At 43.4% G+C, this 18,118-nt stretch overlaps 1 protein-coding gene across 1 annotated transcript in view; it reads left to right on the top strand.

Annotated features, from left to right (window-relative positions):
- The window catches only part of SLC4A8 (solute carrier family 4 member 8), a 94,105-nt gene that overhangs the window by 50,222 nt on the left and 25,765 nt on the right, over positions 1 to 18,118 (top strand). The window contains exons 13-17 of the mRNA XM_080662911.1: positions 113 to 246; positions 1,577 to 1,822; positions 8,058 to 8,163; positions 8,976 to 9,137; positions 11,187 to 11,300. Coding sequence (XP_080519037.1) covers positions 113 to 246; positions 1,577 to 1,822; positions 8,058 to 8,163; positions 8,976 to 9,137; positions 11,187 to 11,300 — 762 coding nt within the window. The remainder of the gene's footprint in view (positions 1 to 112; positions 247 to 1,576; positions 1,823 to 8,057; positions 8,164 to 8,975; positions 9,138 to 11,186; positions 11,301 to 18,118) is intronic.

The following is an 18,118-nucleotide window of genomic DNA, read 5'->3' as shown; positions in this document are numbered from 1 at the left end:
GCAAATGATTCATTGGGGCGTGCATGAGAACTAAGTTAGGAATGTACATAAGCCCACATGACTCATTGCAGATGGGCTGTGGACTCAGTGATGATTTTTTTTCCCCTCTCAGAGTGCAATTGAATCCTTGTTCGGAGCCTCCATGACTGGGATTGCCTATTCCTTGTTTGCAGGACAGGCTCTCACCATCCTGGGAAGCACTGGGCCAGTGCTTGTGTTTGAAAAGATTTTGTTCAAATTCTGCAAGTAAGATACTTGATTTACTGAAAACTCTAATGGATGTGTTATTGGGCTGTTAGGCTTGAATGCCAGGGTCTTAGATATATAAGTAGGCAAACATCATTCTTGACAGTAAAAACCTGAAGAATGAACATCATTTGGTCTATTGTCCTGCCTCCAAGTAGTACCATACCTAAAACAGAAGATTTCCTAGTCTTTTTTTTTTTAATCCTCACCAGAGGATATGTTTTTACTGATTATGGAGAGGGGGGAGGGGAGAGAAAGAGAGAAACATCGATTGGTTGCCTCCTGTATGCACCCCCAATGGGGATTGAACCTGCAACCTAGGTATGTGCCCTGACCAGAAGTCAAACGGACAGTCTTTGGTGTATGGGACAGCGCTCTAACCGACTGAGCCACACCTTCACTTTATCTTTAAAAAAACTTTCCCTAGCTAATTCAGACTCCTCCCATTTCCATTTCAAGTCAGTTTTAAATTTGGCCTAATATGTCCTTTTATATTCTGATTGAAATGCCCTAATTTCCCTACTTTTCCTAGAACTGATTTTTAAATAGACTTTTGTATTAGAAATAGGAGCATATGGAACAAGAGCTATATAGCTCTTTTTTATATGTATACATTTTTATTGATTTCAGAGAGGAAGGGAGAGAGAGAGAGAAACATCAATGATGAGAGAGACTCATTGATGAGGTGCTTCCTTCACGCCCCCTATAAGGGATTGAGCCCACACCATGGGCATGTGCCCTGACTGGGAATAGAACAGTGACCTCCAGATTCATAGGTTGATGCTCAACCACTGAGCCACACCAGCTGGGCCAGCTTTTTTGTCTTAACTGTAATAATAAGATCTTTTTTAAAAAAAATATATTTTATTGATATTTTACAGAGAGGAAGAGAGAGGGATAGAGAGCTAGAAAGATCGATGAGAGAGAAACATCGATCAGCTGCCTCCTGCACACCTCACACTGAGGATGTGCCCGCAACCAAGGTACATGCCCTTGACGGGAATCGAACCCGGGACCCTTCAGTCCGCAGGCCGACGCTCTATCCACTGAGCCAAACCGGTTTCGGCTAATAATAAGATCTTAATCGCATTGGGCAGTAATGGCAGAAATGTATGTGGGACAGTTCTCCGTTTTCCATGTTCTTACGATAGCAGATACCACCCATGAAGCAAATCTGTGTCACAACAGTCCCAAGGCAGCATTTAAAAGTGAAATACAGTCAGAATTAAGGAGAAATTGGGTTGCAATACTGGTATAGATAAAATGAGATGAATTAATCATGTTTCTGCCATCCATCCATGCTTTTTGATGAACTTTTGTCTTGTTTCAGAGACTATGCTCTTTCATACCTCTCCTTGCGTGCTTGTATTGGACTGTGGACCGCCTTCCTATGTATTGTTCTTGTGGCAACTGATGCCAGTTCCCTTGTCTGCTACATTACTCGCTTCACTGAAGAAGCATTTGCTTCCTTAATTTGCATTATTTTCATCTATGAAGCAATAGAAAAGCTGGTTCACCTGGCAGAGACCTATCCCATCCACATGCACAGCCAGCTGGACCACCTTAGCCTGTATTAGTAAGTATGCTTCTGCAAGTCTTTCTTTATTTTTTAATTGAGCAAAGGGCCTGAGTTTAATGGCTGATACAGTATGCCAGGCAGTGCTTACAGCTTCTGTTATGGAACTGTCTTGGCCCTTTGGGAAACAGAGTTCAGGTATGGATGTGGAGACTCCTGCCAGAGGAGAACAGTCAACATTGATGACAGAGAAGATGGACTAAGAGTAAAACTCAGATGGAAGTTGAGAAATGCTTTCCAAGCATGTCTTTTGGTTCCAGGCATTGAGGCCAAAATAGTACTAGTATTTGTCTGTGGTTTCAATCATCAAGAAGAGTCTGGTCCTATACAACATTTCTTCTCTGGAATAGTATTCTCCAAATTGTAACTAAAGACTTTCATCCTTTAGCTCTAGCTCTGTATCTCAAGTTCCTTACCTTCTGGCCGTACAGTTCTGATATGGAGGGTCTGGTTGTGAAGTGGACATTTCCACCTGAAACTGCCTGGGTAGATAGAGCGCACTGCATGGAGGTGTCTGCTAACTATCAACAGAGACACTTCTGTAGATTCTAGTTACCTGTTCATCAACCTAAAAAAATCAAAATTTATTAGAATTTCTAAAAATTGTTTTATCACAAAATAACAACCATTAGGGAGTATAATCTTTGAAGCCTAGTGGATTGCCAATTGGCATTGGAGCCCTGAATTGCCCATTGGCAATGGAGTAAGTTCATTCTTTGACCTTTTTTATAATTTATTTATTTAACAAGTATTTGCTGAGCATCTACTATTTGCCAGCACTGTTTTAGGCCCTGGAAAGAGCGATGAATATGATAGACAAAGGATCTATCCTCATGAGACTTATATCTAAGTGGGAGAAGACAGACAAAAGTAATCAGCCCTGCCCTGATTAGGCTTTGGATCTGTATACTGTAATTCTTTAATAAAGCTCAAATGGTATTTTTATTATTTGCATTCTACTGTTGGTTCATATGGAACTGATGTGAAGCTAGAACTTCCCAACTCTTTAAATGATTTTATGTTAATATGTGTAGAACTGATTTTTTTAACATAATTTTTTTAAAGAGCAGGTTTAGTTAGGTTCACAGCAAAAATGAGCAAAAAGTACATAGAGTTCCCATATACCCTCCTGCTCCCTCTTATGCATAGCTTTCTCCACTATCCCTATCCCATACCAGAGTGGTACATTTGTTGTAATCAATGAACTTGCATTGATATATCATTATCACCCGGAGTCTACAGTTTACATTAGGGTTCACTCTTGGTGTTACACATTCTGAGTTTTGACAAATGTATAAGAGCATTCCATCATTATAGTTTTATAATGAGTAGTTTCACTGCCCTAAAAATCCTTTGTACTCTGCCTTTTCATCCTACCCTATCACCCCAATCCTTGGCAACCACTGATCTTTATACTGTCTCCATGGTTTTGCCTTTTCCACAACATCATACAGTTTGGCAAAATCATACAATATTTGGCTTTCACATTGGCTTTGTTCATTTAGTAATATGCACTTGAAGGTCTTCTATGTGTTTTGGCTTGATAGTTAATTTTTTTAATTTATATTTTAAAATTTTATTAATTTAATTTTATTTTTTTAGAGGGAGGGAGGGGGAAGAGAGAGAGAGAGAAAAACACCAATTTGTTGTTCCACTTATTTATACATTCATTGGTTGATTCTTGTATGTGCCCTGACTAGGGATTGAACCCACAACCTTGGCATATCGGGTCAATGCTCTAACCAACTGAGTTACTCGGCCTGGACTAAAATTTATTAATTTTAAATTTATTGGGGTAACATTGATTAATAATTATATGTTTCAAGTGTACAATCCTATAATACGTTATCTATATATTGCATTGGGTACTCACTACCCAAACAAAATCTAGGCTCCTTCTGTCACCATATACAGAGTGGGGCAAAAGTAGGTTAATAGTTGTTCATATCCTATATAATAAAAGCCTAATATGCAAATTGACCAAACTGGCGCGGGGGGGGGGGGGGGGAAGGGGGACAACTGGTGGAACAACTGGTCACTATGATATACACTGACCACCAGGGGGCAGACGCTCAATGCAGGAGCTGCCCCCAGCCCACAGGCCGCAGGCTGGCCAAGGCAGGTGCTGGGGGGTGGGGCGGAGAATGGGGAGGCCAGTCGTCCCGCAGATCAGCCCTGATCGCCGGGCCAGGCCTAGGGACCCTACCCATGCATGAATGTCATGCATCAGGCCTCTAGTAGAAAATAATACAATAATTAATAAATAATGATACAATAATTAATAAATAATAAACTCTGTGTTTCAGGTACTCACAACTATAAACCTACTTTTTAAAAAAATTATTACATTAAATCTTTATTGTTCATATTATTACAATTGTTCGTCTTTTTTCCCCCCATAGCTCCCCTCCACCCGGTTCCCACCCCACCCTCTGCCCTTACCTCCCCCACACTGTCCTCTTCCATAGGTGTACGCTTTTTGTCCAGTTTCTTCCCACACCTCCCACACTCCTTTCCCCCTGAGAATTGTCAGTCCACTCCCTTTCTATGCCCCTGATTCTATTATATTCACCAGTTTATTCTGTTCATCAGATTTTTTATTCACTTGATTTTTAGATTCACTTGTTGATAGACATGTATTTGTTGTTCATAATTTTTATCTTTAACTTTTTCTTCTTCCTCTTCTTAAAGAATACCTTTCAGCATTTCATATAATACTGGTTTGGTGGTGATGAACTCCTTTAGCTTTTTCTTATCTGTGAAGCTCTTTATCTGCCCTTCAATTCTGAATGGTAGCTTTGCTGGGTAGAGTAATCTTGGTTGTAGGTTCTTGCTATTCATCACTTTGAATATTTCTTGCCACTCCCGTCTGGCCTGCATAGTTTCTGTTGAGAAATCAGCTGACAGTTGTATGGGTGCTCCCTTGTAGTTAATTAACTGTTTTTCTCTTGCTGCTTTTAATATTCCCTCTTTGTCTTTTGCTCTTGGCATTTTAATTATGATGTGTCTTGGTGTGATCCTCTTTGGATTCCTTTTGTTTGGGGTTCTGTGCGCTTCCTGGACTTGTAAGTCTATTTCTTTCACCAGGTGGGGGAAGTTTTCTTTTTTTAAAAAAAAAAATATATTTTATTGATATTTCACAGAGAGGAAGGGAGAGGGATAGAGAGCTAGAAACATTGATGAGAGAGAAACATCGATCAGCTGCCTCCTTCACACCTCGCACTGAGGATGTGCCCGCAACCAAGGTACATGCCCTTGACCGGAATCGAACCCGGGACCTTTCAGTCCGCAGGCCGACGCTCTATCCACTGAGCCAAACCGGTTTCGGCAGGTGGGGGAAGTTTTCGGTCATTATTTCTTCAAATAGGTTTTCAGTATCTTGCTATCTCTCTTCTTCTGGCACCCCCATAATTCGGATGTTGGTATGCTTGAGGTTGCCCCAGAGGTTCCTTACACTATCTTCAAATTTTTGGATTCTTTTTTCTTATTGCTTTTCCGGTTGAGTGTTTTTTGCTTCTTTGTATTTCAAATCTTTGACTTGATTCTTGCAATCCTCTTGTCTGCTGTTAGGTCTCTGTATAATATTTTTTATTTCAGTCAGTGTATGTTTAATTTCTAGTTGGTCCTTTTTAATATCCTTGACAGTCTCGCTAAATTAATCGGCCTTTTCTAGGAAATTCTTGAAAAACCTTATAACCGTGGTTTTGAACTCTATATCCAGTCATTTGTTTTCCTCCATTTCTTTCATTTGTGATCTGTTTCTTTGTCTCCGCATTTTTGCTGCTTCCCTGAGTTGGTAGAATAGATTTGTGTGGTAGGTGTCCTCTAGGGCACAGTGGCTCAGCCTCCCCAGTTACCTGAGGTGGACACTCTTGGTGCACCCCTTTGTGGACTGTGTGTACAGCCTTGTTGTAGTTAAGTCTTGATTGTTGTTGGTATCACTGGGAGGAATTGACCTCCAGACCAATTGGCTGTGAGGATCAGCTGTGTCTACGCTGGGAGAACTTCTGTGCTGGAGACACTCTTATGAGACAAGACTTGCAAAATTGCAAAAGCCTCTGTACTCAGCTTGGATGGGGCAGAGTGTCAGGGCAGAGCAGACAGCCTTGGCTTCCCGTCAGCCCTGCCCTATGAGGCCCCTGGGTCTCAGTGTCCTTCGATAATCACTGCAAGCACCTCTGAGAGAAAGCCGCCCTCGAGTTTCACCCACTGCCAGACAGTCCAGTTTCTCTCCGAATGAGTCGGGGTTCCCAGAAACTTGGCAGAACTGGAGTTCAGCGCGGTCGGGAGCTTCCATCTCCCTCCCGCTTTAGAAAGCCAGCTGCGCACTCAACCTCCGGTGCATTCAGCAGTCAGTCCTCTCTGCGCACACGTGCCTCCTGATCTCTGCCTTCCGCAGCTCCTAAGTCTCAGTGTGCTTTCTCTTTTCCTGACAGTCCAGATTCCCCCCGAATGAGTCTGATTTCCCAGTGTCTTGCCTGGGACTGGCGTTCAGTGCAGTCAGGAGCTTCCTTTTCCCTCCCATTTTAGAAAGCCAGCCGCACACTCAGCCGCCCATGAACACAGCCGCCCGTCCTCTCTGCGTGCAAGTCTCCGTACCTCAGCCTTTTGCAGCTCCTCTGAGTCTCAATGTGCTTTCCTCTTTTCTTCCAGTTGTAGAATTTCCACTCAGCCAGCCTTCCTGTGGTTCTGGATGGTGTCCGTTTTGTCTTTTAGTTGTAGTTTTGATATTGTGCGAGGCAGCAGTTTAGGTGTTTACCTATGCCGCCATCTTGGTTTTATCTATTAACCTACTTTTGCCCCACCCTTTATTTGACCCCCTTTACCCTTCTCATCCTCCCCACTCCTACCCCTTTCTTGTAACCACCATGTTGTTGTTTATGTGTATGAATTCATTTGTTGGTTTTGTTTGTTCACCTGTTACTTTTTGTTTTATATCCCACAAATGAGTGAAATCATGTGGTTCTTTCTGTCTGACTTATTTTGCTTAGCATGGTATTCTCAAGATCTACCCATGTAGTGGCAAATGGCAGTATTTTATACTTTCTTATGGCTGAGTAGTATTCCATTATATACGTATACCACATCTTCTTTATTCAATTGTCCATTGAAGGACCCTTAGGTTTTTTCTTTTTAGCACTGAATAATAGTCCATTGTGTAGCTATAGCAGTGGTTGGCAAACCGTGGCTCGTGAGCCACATGTAGCTCTTTGGCCCCTTGAGTGTGGCTCTTCCACAAAATACCATGGCCTGGGCTAGTCTATTTTGAAGAAGTGGCATTAGAAGAAGTTTAAGTTTAAAAAATTTGGCTCTCAAAAGAAACTTCAATCGTTGTACTGTTGATATTTGACTCTGTTGACTAATGAGTTTGCCGACCACTGAGCTATACTAAAGTACATCCATTCACCTACTGAAGGATATCTCTGTTGCTTCAAAGTTTGGAATTGATTTTTTTTTTTATATACTTAAATCTAGGACTTTATAGATTTCCGTATTACTTTTCATTTTGTTGATTCCTCCTATTTTGTAAACTATTGAGATCTTTTTGAATTTTAATTCTGTTTATGCTGTATCCTTAGAAGACATGCTTATTAGATTCTTGTATGAAACAAAGTTGGTGGGAATGACCATGTTAGTTGAGTGTACAGGGAGCCAGTTCAGGCATGAAGCATGCTGAGACTGGGAGGCAGCATGGTGGCCAGTGACACAGGTCTGGCCTGGTCTGGTTTAGATAGAGGAAGAGACCTGGGAAGCCAGGGAATGGCCAAGATAGTGGATTACGAGGGATACCACAGTGTTAGGAGACTCTGAATTTTAGAGCAGTAGTGTGACGGGTATAGGGAGCAAGGCATCCAGGTTTAGAGAAAACTGTTGGGAGCAGAGTGGGTTATCATGTCCTCCTTGCTATGTAGATTGAATTCCACAGGACAAGCCTAAGAGGTAGAAACTAAGAAACCTCCAGGGCTCATTCTGAGTGCATCAGATGCTAAGCTTGGTTGTCAATACAACAGAATCCAAGATCCACACACTGATTTGAGTCCATCTTTATTAATGACTGACTGAAAAACCAGGGTGTGGTTGGGCCTCATCCAGTAAGACCAACCTCAGGAATCTGAAGTGGGCAAAGGAGAAGCAAAGCAGGCTCTGATACTAAAGCCTTTAGCCCAGTCATGGCGAAAAATATTTTATTGAATAGTTGGCTGCTTTCCTCAGGAATCTTTTTTCCCCCCTCCAGCTGCAGGTGTACTGTCCCAGAGAATCCAAACAATCACACACTACAGTATTGGAAGAATGAAAACATCGTGACAACAGAAGTCCACTGGGCTAACCTGACTGTTACTGTAAGTCTGGGAGCTGCCAGATGGCCTAACATTGTGACTACCAGGTTTAAGGGAGTCTTCTAGGTAGAAGTGGGTAGCCCTTTAGCAAGCTCTGGCATTTACAGAAATAAAGCATTTTTCTTCTTTTAAACTATTATTACTGACTCCCCCCACTTCAAAATTGTCTTGCACATAAAGATAAAAGAATATTATCTCTTACTTCTCTCTCACATGCACTGTACTAAAGATATGTGGGAATGAAACCAGGCAGGGTTGGGGAGCAGATCCCGTTTTATGGAGCTTGAAGGACATTCAAATCAGCAAGGCCTCTGTAATAAAAATAGTACAAATTGCTAGGGCCCTCTTAGAACCTCATGTTTTCTTGAAACAGTTCTGGTTTCATTTTCAAAAGTGTCTTAGTTTGGCCCGGCCAGTGTGACTCAGTGGTTGAGCATTGACCTATGAACCTGGTTTGATTCCTGGGCAGGGCACATGCTTGGGTTGCAGGCTCAGTTCCAGAAGGGAGCATGTAGGAGGCAGCCAATCAATGATTCTCTGTAATCATTGATGTTTCTATCTCTCTCTCCCTCTCCCTTCCTCTGAAATCAATGAAAAAAACTTTTTTTAAATGTCTTAGTTCAGACGGTAAGTAGGCACCCTACCTGGAAGGGGCCTACGCAAGTGAGACCCACATGACTATATGGAGGTTAACGCTGCTGGCAGCATGTGCTCCTCAGCAGTTGCGGGATCACAGTGAGTGGTGGACTCAGAAGGCAGCCACTAGTTACTCCCTCTTGCCTGCTTTTCATTATCCAGAATGTTTGTTTCTCCAGGAATGCCAGGAGATGCATGGAGAGTTCACAGGACCTGCATGTGGCCATCACGGACCCTATACTCCTGATGTGCTGTTTTGGTCCTGCATTCTCTTCTTCACCACCTTCATCCTTTCAAGCACCTTAAAGACATTTAAGACAAGCCGCTATTTCCCAACCAGAGTAGGTAGCATGTTCATACATTTCTTTTGTGTTAGAATCCTATAAAATAAAAGGCTATTGCAAATTGACCAAACGGTGGAACGACTGGTCGCTGTGATGCGCACTTACCAGCAGGGGCCAGACGCTCAATGCAGGAGCTACCCCCTGGTGGTCAGTGTGCTCCCCCACTTAGCCAGAAGCCCTGAGCCAGACTCTTGGCTGGCTCTGTGGGGGGGCAGGCCTAAGCCAGCAGGCGGCATCCCCCAAGGGGTCCCAGACTGCAAGAGGGTGCAGACCGGGCTGAGGGAACCCCACCCCCCGCCAGTGCACGAATGTAGTTCACCGGGCCTCTAGTCCTAATATAACAGACTCATCTCAGCCTCCAAGCTACTTGTTGAGTAGAGTGGCAGGTGGAGAATTCTAAATGTCCCGATGAGCCACACTGCATCATCTCTTCTTCTAGTGTCCAGCAGGCCCTTTCATAGATGTGTGGTGTGGAATGAGGAGTTAATATGTAAAATATTTTTGATTTAAAAGTCACAGGTGAGTTTAAGGTGGAGTAGTATTCTCTAACAGCTACTAAGTTTCATTTCTGAAATGCTATTAAGTTTTATTTCTATAATGCAATAGCTAGAGCTGGCTACTTAATATAATTAATATAATTAATTGGGATGATTGCTTTGGATTAGGTAGGGGATCCCAAAGTCTCCTCTCGAGAATGGCTCTTGTAATAGCTTGTGAAATCACTGTTTAAATTGACTGCAGCAGTGAGAACGCTCCTGACTTGGTTTGCTTGTGTGTTTGAAGCCTCAATAACCTCTCCCTGATGCAGATGACACTGTTTGTCATGCCCAGTTATGGTAGGACAGAATTATAGGCCAAGTTTAGAGTGGCTGAAGGGGCTATTGCTTTGAAAAGGAGCTTGAATCAGGAGGAATTGGTGGTTTTTCTCTGAGGTTTCAATCAGGCACATTTGCAGAGCAGGATGTATGAATGGGGAAAGGGGTCAGTTGATTGGATATTTACTGTTCACACATACATCACTAAAACGTTCTTAGACTTCAGTGGATCTACACAGTAATTAAGGAGATACATATTAGATATGCTCCCGGTCATTGTTTCCAGTCTGGACAAATGGTGAACAAATGGCAGTTATGTACTAACTACTTGCTCAGGTCTGGGTTAAGTGCTGTAGGGGATGCAAAAGATTGGCTAGGAAGTGGAAACATATGAAACAACCAGGTCATATGAGACAGTAGTAAAGAGTTGGATGTAAGTGCCATAGGAGTTCAGAGGAGAGAAGAGCCGCTGGGCCCCAGGATGGTCAAGATGGGCTTCATGGTGGGTTCGGGTATTAGTGATATTCAGCATGGCTGAGATATATTTTCTCTATTTCTGTTGGAAGTTCAGCTTAAGACCGGCACTGAGCATTTCAGAAGCATTGTATTTATTAAAGCTACACTAAACTATAAAGTGGGTTAGTCCTCTTAGGAAAAAATGGTGATAAATGCTATGGAGAAAAAATAAAGCAGGAAAGGAGTATAGGAAGAGCTGGGGAGGCAGGTGGCAACCAATTTTAAGTAGGGTCATCAAAGAAGATCTCATAAAGGTCGTATTTGAGTGAACATAAAGGAGATAAGGGAGCGACTCAAGAAATTACTGGAGAAAACACATTCGAGATAGAGGGATGAATAAGTTCAAAGATTCGGGTGGGAGTGAGTCTGGCATGTTTAAGAAACAACAGGGAGGTCTGTGTGCTGGAGCAGAGTGAGCAAACAGAGAGCATTAGGAGCTGGGTTCAGAGAGGTAATGATGCCAGTGAGTGTGGGCCTCATAGGCCAAGAGGGCCTTTTGGGTTTTTAACTCAGTGAAATGAGCAACCATTTCGGGGTTTGGTGGAGGCATTAACTTGGGCATATTAACATATTCCTGTTGTTTAAATATGCTTGTATTAATTCAAATATAAAATTAAAGCATTCTCCTGAGGATTTTTAAACCTTTTACAATATTAAATTCTTTTCTACTGCTTTCAACCTACTAAAACACTTTTCTAATTCTTTTGCATGCCAGGTACGCTCCATGGTGAGTGACTTTGCCGTTTTCCTCACAATCTTCACAATGGTGATTATTGACTTTCTGATTGGAGTCCCATCACCAAAACTTCAAGTTCCAAGTGTGTTCAAGGTAAACAGATCTCAGGGTACTTGGTACCTCATGTAATTTCATAGAATCTGCTTTGGAGTTAATTTCAAAGACCTCCTTTCATATCCTAAATCCTGAGTTTTTCAGTCCTTTATGAACCTTGCTCTTTATGCCTTTTCAGAAAAATGAACTCATCAGGCTTGGCTAGGTTCAAGTCAGAAAGGAGCAAGCCTAAGTTTATTTAATGAACAAAAAGTATTATTTATTATCATTAATGCAACTTAACTGTTTTTATTTTTAAAATTAATTTATTTTAAAATTTATCTTTATTGTTGAAAGTATTTCAGATGTCCCCTTTTTCCCCCCATTGACTCCCTCTACCCTCCACACCCCCAAGCCTATGGCACTGTTGTCTGTGTCTATGCGTTATGTTTATATGCATATAAGTTCTTTGGTTAATCTCTTCCCCACCCCTCCCCCCCTTTTCTCTGAGATTCGTGAGTCAGAGTAAGTATGTGCACAGGCCCTTTAAGAGGAACTGCCTGGGACTCCAGCAGCCCTCCATCTCACGCAACTCTATTCCTGCTGATTATTACAGCCAGATATTATGGGGATTTCTCAGCTTTGGAACCCTGGACTGGGGGCCTGGTATGAGACTGGAACCCCTCACTCCTCAGGGTGTACCTCCACAACCAAGATGTCCCTCCTGATGTTCATTTTCCACACGTGGGTGTGGTACCAGCCCATTCATCATCCTAGTTTTAGGACTTTCATTCAGCTAGATTTCAGGTGGTCTGAATGATGGTGGTTATATAGTTTAGTTGTAATTTGGATGTGGTTGTGGGAGAATGCAAGTACCACATTTCCCTATGCTGCCATCTTGACCAGGAGTCTGCCACTTAACTGTGTGTTTTGTTTTGTTTTTATATTTTTATTGTTTTTTTTACAGAAAGGAAGGGAGAGGGATAGAGAGTTAGAAACATCAATGAGAGAGAAACATTGATCAGCTGCCTCTGGCACACCCCCTACTGGGGATGTGCCCGCAACCAAGGTACATGCTCTTGACCGGAATCAAACCTGGGACCCTTCAGTCCACAGGCCGACGCTCTATCCACTGAGCCAAACCGGTTAGGGCCACTTAACTGTTTTTAATGTTAAGGTTTAAAATATTGGAATGTGCACATTTACATTAATGCATACCAGTTACTGTGGAAATATGGGTCTCTGGCACAAGTCTGGTTAACAGCACTTTTATTGAGCACCAACTGTATGAGGCACTGGGAAGGGTGAGAAAGCTAAACGTAGGACTTGGTCCTACCCTAACGTATTTTGCCAGGTGAGGAGGTGAGCTAGGGAAGGTGCCTCATCCAGAGCCTAGGGCTCCTGCCAGAGTAACCATGACATGTTTTCAACCCTATTTCATTGTTTGCATAACTCTCTATAATCTATAATATTTCCCCAAAAACCTATATAAAAAGTAAAATAAATGATCAATATGTGGGACTTCAAATCTAATTCTGTTGGGGACAGTGACTGAGTAAATAGAGAAGATGGAAAAGCTGAACTCAGCTCCATAGATCCCCACGAGGTGGAGAGGAGAAAAAAACCTGGCTATAGTCAGTGACTGGAGAAGAATCATATAATGAGAGGCTGGGGAGGAAAAGGAAGATAGGAATAAAGCAGTCTTTGACTTGTAATGGCCTTTGTCTTCCCTTGCTCTGCCTAAAGTAGGCCTGAAATTTTTGTATTGTATTTTGGTAAATTTGCTGAAATGCCACCAGTTAGAAATTTATGGATTAAAAAACACACTCTTTAAAACTGTAATATTTCCAATAATATGTCATTCTCACTTTTGTGTGAATGAGTGCAATTACCTTTCCCTCTCAGGTCAACCCTGCAAGAGGAATGAATTTTGCATAAAAATAAGAAATTTGGGAGCATTAAATAGTCCTTGAAATGGTTCCCTGATGGGTAGGTTTAAGATAGTCAGAAGGCACAGAATTCCTGGGACATCTGGGAAGAAGGTCTCTGGGAGATGGAAGAAAGATGAGAAAGGGAAATGGAAGAATGTCAAAGAAAATGTTCATTGGGGAGAAACCAAGATGGCGGCATAGGTAAACACCTAAACTGCTGCCTCGCACAACAATTTCAAAACTACAACTAAAAGACAGAACGGACACCATCCAGAACCACAGGAAAGCTGGCTGAGTGAAAATTCTACAACTAGAAGGAAAGAGGAAAGCTCACAGAGAATTGGAGGTACGGCAAAGGGGCTTTGTGCGCGCAGAGAGGAAGGGCGGCTGAGAGCCTGGCTGACTTTCTCTGGCGGAAGGGGGAAGGAAGCTTCCGACCGCACTGAACCCCAGTTCTGACAGCACTGAACCCCAGTTCCGGGCGAACCCCTGGGGACCCACGCTCTTACGGGGGGAGTCTGGACTCTCGGGCGGAGACTCGGGAGCCGGGGAAGGCGGAGGACTGAAAGCGCGCGTGCGCGCGCCAGTGCGCACAAAGGCTGCGGAGGTTGCCACAGGCTTTCCCTAGTGAAAGGGAGTCAGAGGATTCTGACTGCACTGAGCCCCAGTTCTGACTGCAGTGAACCCCAGTTCCAGGCGAGCCCCTGGGGACCCACGCTCTTGTGGGGGAGTCTGGACTCTCGGGCGGAGACTCGGGAGCCGGGGAAGGCGGAGGACTGAAAGCGCGCGTGCGCGTGCCAGTGCGCACAAAGGCTGCGGAGGTTGCCACAGGCTTTCCCTAGTGAAAGGGAGTCAGAGGCTCCTGACGGCACTGAGCCCCAGTTCTGACTGCAGTGAACCCCAGTTCCAGGCGAGCCCCTGGGGACCCACGCTCTTGTGGGGGGAGTCTGGACTCTCAGGCGGAGACTCGAGCTGGGGAAGGCGGAGGACTGAAAGCGCACATGCATGCAAGGGCAAGGCTGACAGGAAGCCAAAACTGAGACTCCACCCCATCCAAGCTGAGCACAGAGGCTATTGCAATTTGGCAAGTCTAATCCTATAAGGCTGTCTCCAGCACCGAACTTCTCCCAGCATAGACACAGCTGATCCTTACAGCCAACTGGCCCGGAGGTGAATTCTTCCCAGTGATACCAACAACAATAAAGACTTAATTACAACAAGGCTGTACACACAGTCCACAAAGGGGTGCACCAAGAGTGTCAACCTCAGGTTAACTGGGGAAGCAGACCCACTGGGCCATATTAGAAACCTAGCACAAATATCTACCTTACCAACTCAGGGAATCAGTGAAAATGCGGGGTCAAAGAATCAGATCACAAATGAAAGAAATGGAGGAAAACAAACGATTGGATATAGAATTCAAAACCACGGTTATAAGACTTTTTAAGAATATCCTAGAAAAGGCCGATAAATATAACGAGACCCTCGAAGATATGAAAAAGGACCAACTAGAAATTAAACATACACTGACTGAAATAAAAAATATTATACAGAGACCCAGAAACAGAATAGAGGAACCCAAGAATCAAGTCAAAGAATTGAAATACAAAGAAGCAAAAAACACTCAACCGAAAAAGCAAAAAGCAAAAAAAAAAATCCATAGTGCCTGGGCCCCTGGGTTGAAGATAATGTAAGAAGACTCTGGGACAACTTCAAGCGTACCAACATCAGAATTATGGGGGTGCCAGAAGAAGAGAGAGAGCAAGATACTGAAAACCTATTTGAAGAAATAATGACCGAAAACTTCCCCCACCTGGTGAAAGAAATAGACTTACAAGTCCAGGAAGCCCACAGAACCCCAAACAAAAGGAATCCAAAGAGGACCACACCAAGACACATCATAATTAAAATGCCAAGAGCAAAAGACAAAGAGAGAATATTAAAAGCAGCAAGAGAAAAACAGTTAGTTACCTACAAGGGAGCACCCATACGACTGTCAGCTGACTTCTCAACAGAAACTATGCAGGCCAGACGGGAGTGGCAAGAAATTTTCAATGTGATGAATAGCAAGAACCTACAACCAAGATTACTCTACCCAGCAAAGCTATCATTCAGAACTGAAGGGCAGATAAAGAGCTTCACAGATAAGAAAAAGCTGAAGGAGTTCATCACCACCAAACCAGTATTATATGAAATGCTGAAAGGTATTCTTAAAGAAGAGGAAGAAGAAAAAAGTAAAGATAAAAATTATGAACAACAAATACATATCTATCAACAAGCGAACCTAAAAATCAAGTGAATTAAAAACCTGAGGAACAGAATAATCTGGTGAATATAATAGAATCAGGGGCATAGAAAGGGAGTGGACTGATAACTCTCAGGGGGAAAGGGGTATGGGGGGTTCATGAAGAGAATGGACAAAAAGCGTACACCTATGGATGAGGACAGTGGGGGGGAGGTAAGGGCAGAAGGTGGGGTGGGAAATGGGTGGAGGGGGGAGCTATGGGGGGAAAAAGGAGAAATAATTGTAATAATCTGAATAAAGATTTATTTAAAAAAAAAAGAAAATGTTCATTGGCAGGCCTTGCTTTTAGGAATCAGAGAGGAAATATTCTTACTTTTTCCCTTTCCTGTTACTCCACATAGCCCCCAAGACCCAATCTGTAGATTAGTACTATTACTAATGGCTTAATGTCAGTCAGAGTTTAATAAGTTTTTGTGTTGGCCTGACAATTTAATTACCACTTAGAACGTTGTTATTAAGGAGACTAAAAGATTTTGTAAACTTTTATAATCTAACCCAGTGGTTGGCAAACTCATTATTCAACAGAGCCAAATATCAACAGTACAACGATTGAAATTTCTTTTGAGAGCCAAATTTTTTAAACTTAAACTTCTTCTAACACCACTTCTTCAAAATAGACTTGCCCAGGCCATGGTATTTTGTGGAAGAGCCACACTTAAGGGGCCAAAGAGCCTCAAGTGGCTTGCGAGCCGCAGTTTGCCGACCACTGATCTAACCCATTTATAATTTGGGACTTGGTGACATTATTCAGGAGTCTTTGAATCCTAGAGTCATGACCAATATGGAACCAAATACTTCAGATATAACAGTCTTGGCTTTGTTGAGTTTGGGTCACTTCTGGGCCAGTTTGTATCCTGGGCCTTTATACTCCACTAGGGGCCCAGTGCACAAATTCTTACACCTTGAAGGAACTGTGGGCCGCGAGGCTACAGTAGGTACAGGGGCAGGTCTTGGCCCATCCTCCACGCCCCTGCCTGGGCCCTCCCACCATGGCCCCCGGTCCCCTGTCTGCTGCCGCCACTCCCATGTGCTGACGACGCTGGCCCTGCTCGAACCCACTGATGGTGTGGAGCAGTTGGGGCTGGTGCCAGCAGCGGGTGTGAGCAGCAGCTGCTACCACGATTGCCCCTCAGGAGCAGGGAGGCGGGGAGGTGGAGAAGACCTCAGGGGCGATTAGGGCTGGCAGCCACCGCTTGCACCTGCTGATGGCGCTGAGTGATCGGGACCGGTGCGAGGAACTGGCAGTGGGTATGAGTGGCAGGTGGGACCATGGCAAGCAGGAGCAAAGAATTTTCAGTAACCACCAGAGGTTCGCCCCGATGACAGTGAGTGGCGCCCCATCTTGGTCTGGCGCCCCCGCTCACCTGCTCCACCATCCCGCTGCTGCCAATGCCTGCCATGTTCCACACATGCCCCCTGGTGGTCAGTGCACGTCATAGCGACAGGTTGTTCTTCCATTTGGTCTATTAGCATATTAGCCTTTTATTATATAGGATTACTGCTTAGCCAAACAAGGTGAACTTTTCTTCCTCAGAGTACTTTGGAAGGGGGAGGCAGAGATTGAGGATCTAGGAGAGTTTAGGTATGCCATGAACACCCAAATAAGATTTATGAACAGTGTGGTTTTACAGGGGCATTGGAAAGGTCAAACAAGTACCCAGATTCAGCAGTTTTAATGAAACCAAATTGTAGGGTGTTTGAGTCTGAGTTGGTTGTCTCACAAAACCAAAGAATGGATTCGCGGACTAAAACCGTTAATGGAAGCAAAGTTTATTGAGAGAAGCCAGTCCTGGAAAAGGTGCAGTTAGGGTTCCAAGAGCAGACAAATATCCAGAGCTTCTTTTACATATTACAGCCAGGTGTTAAAGTATATTAATCCATGTGTAGAGCCCCACATGGCCATAAGCCAAGTGGGCACAGGGAAGCATCCCCCTGGGACCCAGCACACCAGAGAGAAGAGAGAAACAAGCGAGCACTTTTTAATTTAGGGGGTGGATGCAGTTTACAGCCTTGCTAGCTCCTGATTGGTCCTTTCAAATAATTCTGCCTTAATAACATCCTTGGGATTGGTTATAGGCCTCATTGTCTTGTGATTGGTTATCTGCAAGCTGCCTGTCTTAGCAACATTCATACATTTTAAAGCTTATGTCTTCCAAGTGCACCCTCCCTTCCGTGCCCAGTTGGGGTGCCTTAGTAACTCTGCTTAGCTAGGTTCCTGGTTCTCCTTCCTCCCCACCACCATGGTACCAATTCCTAACTACCTAGCTTCCTTCTGTCTCCTCATTAGATTCCTCTCTCAAGTTCATAGTGCCTGGGCCCCTGTTTCAGTACTGATGAGAGAAGACCCCTAAACCATTCCAAGCTAAGTGCATGAGATTCTGTGCAACTGGCTCTACTTTGCCTTTATTTGTCCTGTAGACATACATTATATGGCTTCAGGAGGAAGAGAGTCAAAGTTATTTATATTTATTGTTTGAAGTTAATAAATTATACTGGACAAAAAATTTTGTTGTTAATTATATTTTATTTGGGTTAATGTTGAGATAAGTTTGTTTTCTCTGTACATAGGGGTTTGGAGAGTAGGAGAAGGAAGTAAAGAACTAATGAGTATTCCATAAGAAGTTCATAATTGAGGATTGACT

Source organism: Plecotus auritus (genome assembly GCF_963455305.1).
Source record: "Plecotus auritus genome assembly, chromosome: 3".
NCBI classification, from domain to species: domain Eukaryota; kingdom Metazoa; phylum Chordata; class Mammalia; order Chiroptera; family Vespertilionidae; genus Plecotus; species Plecotus auritus.
Note: the sequence above shows the minus strand (reverse complement) of the source record. Positions and strands in the feature narration are given on the sequence as shown.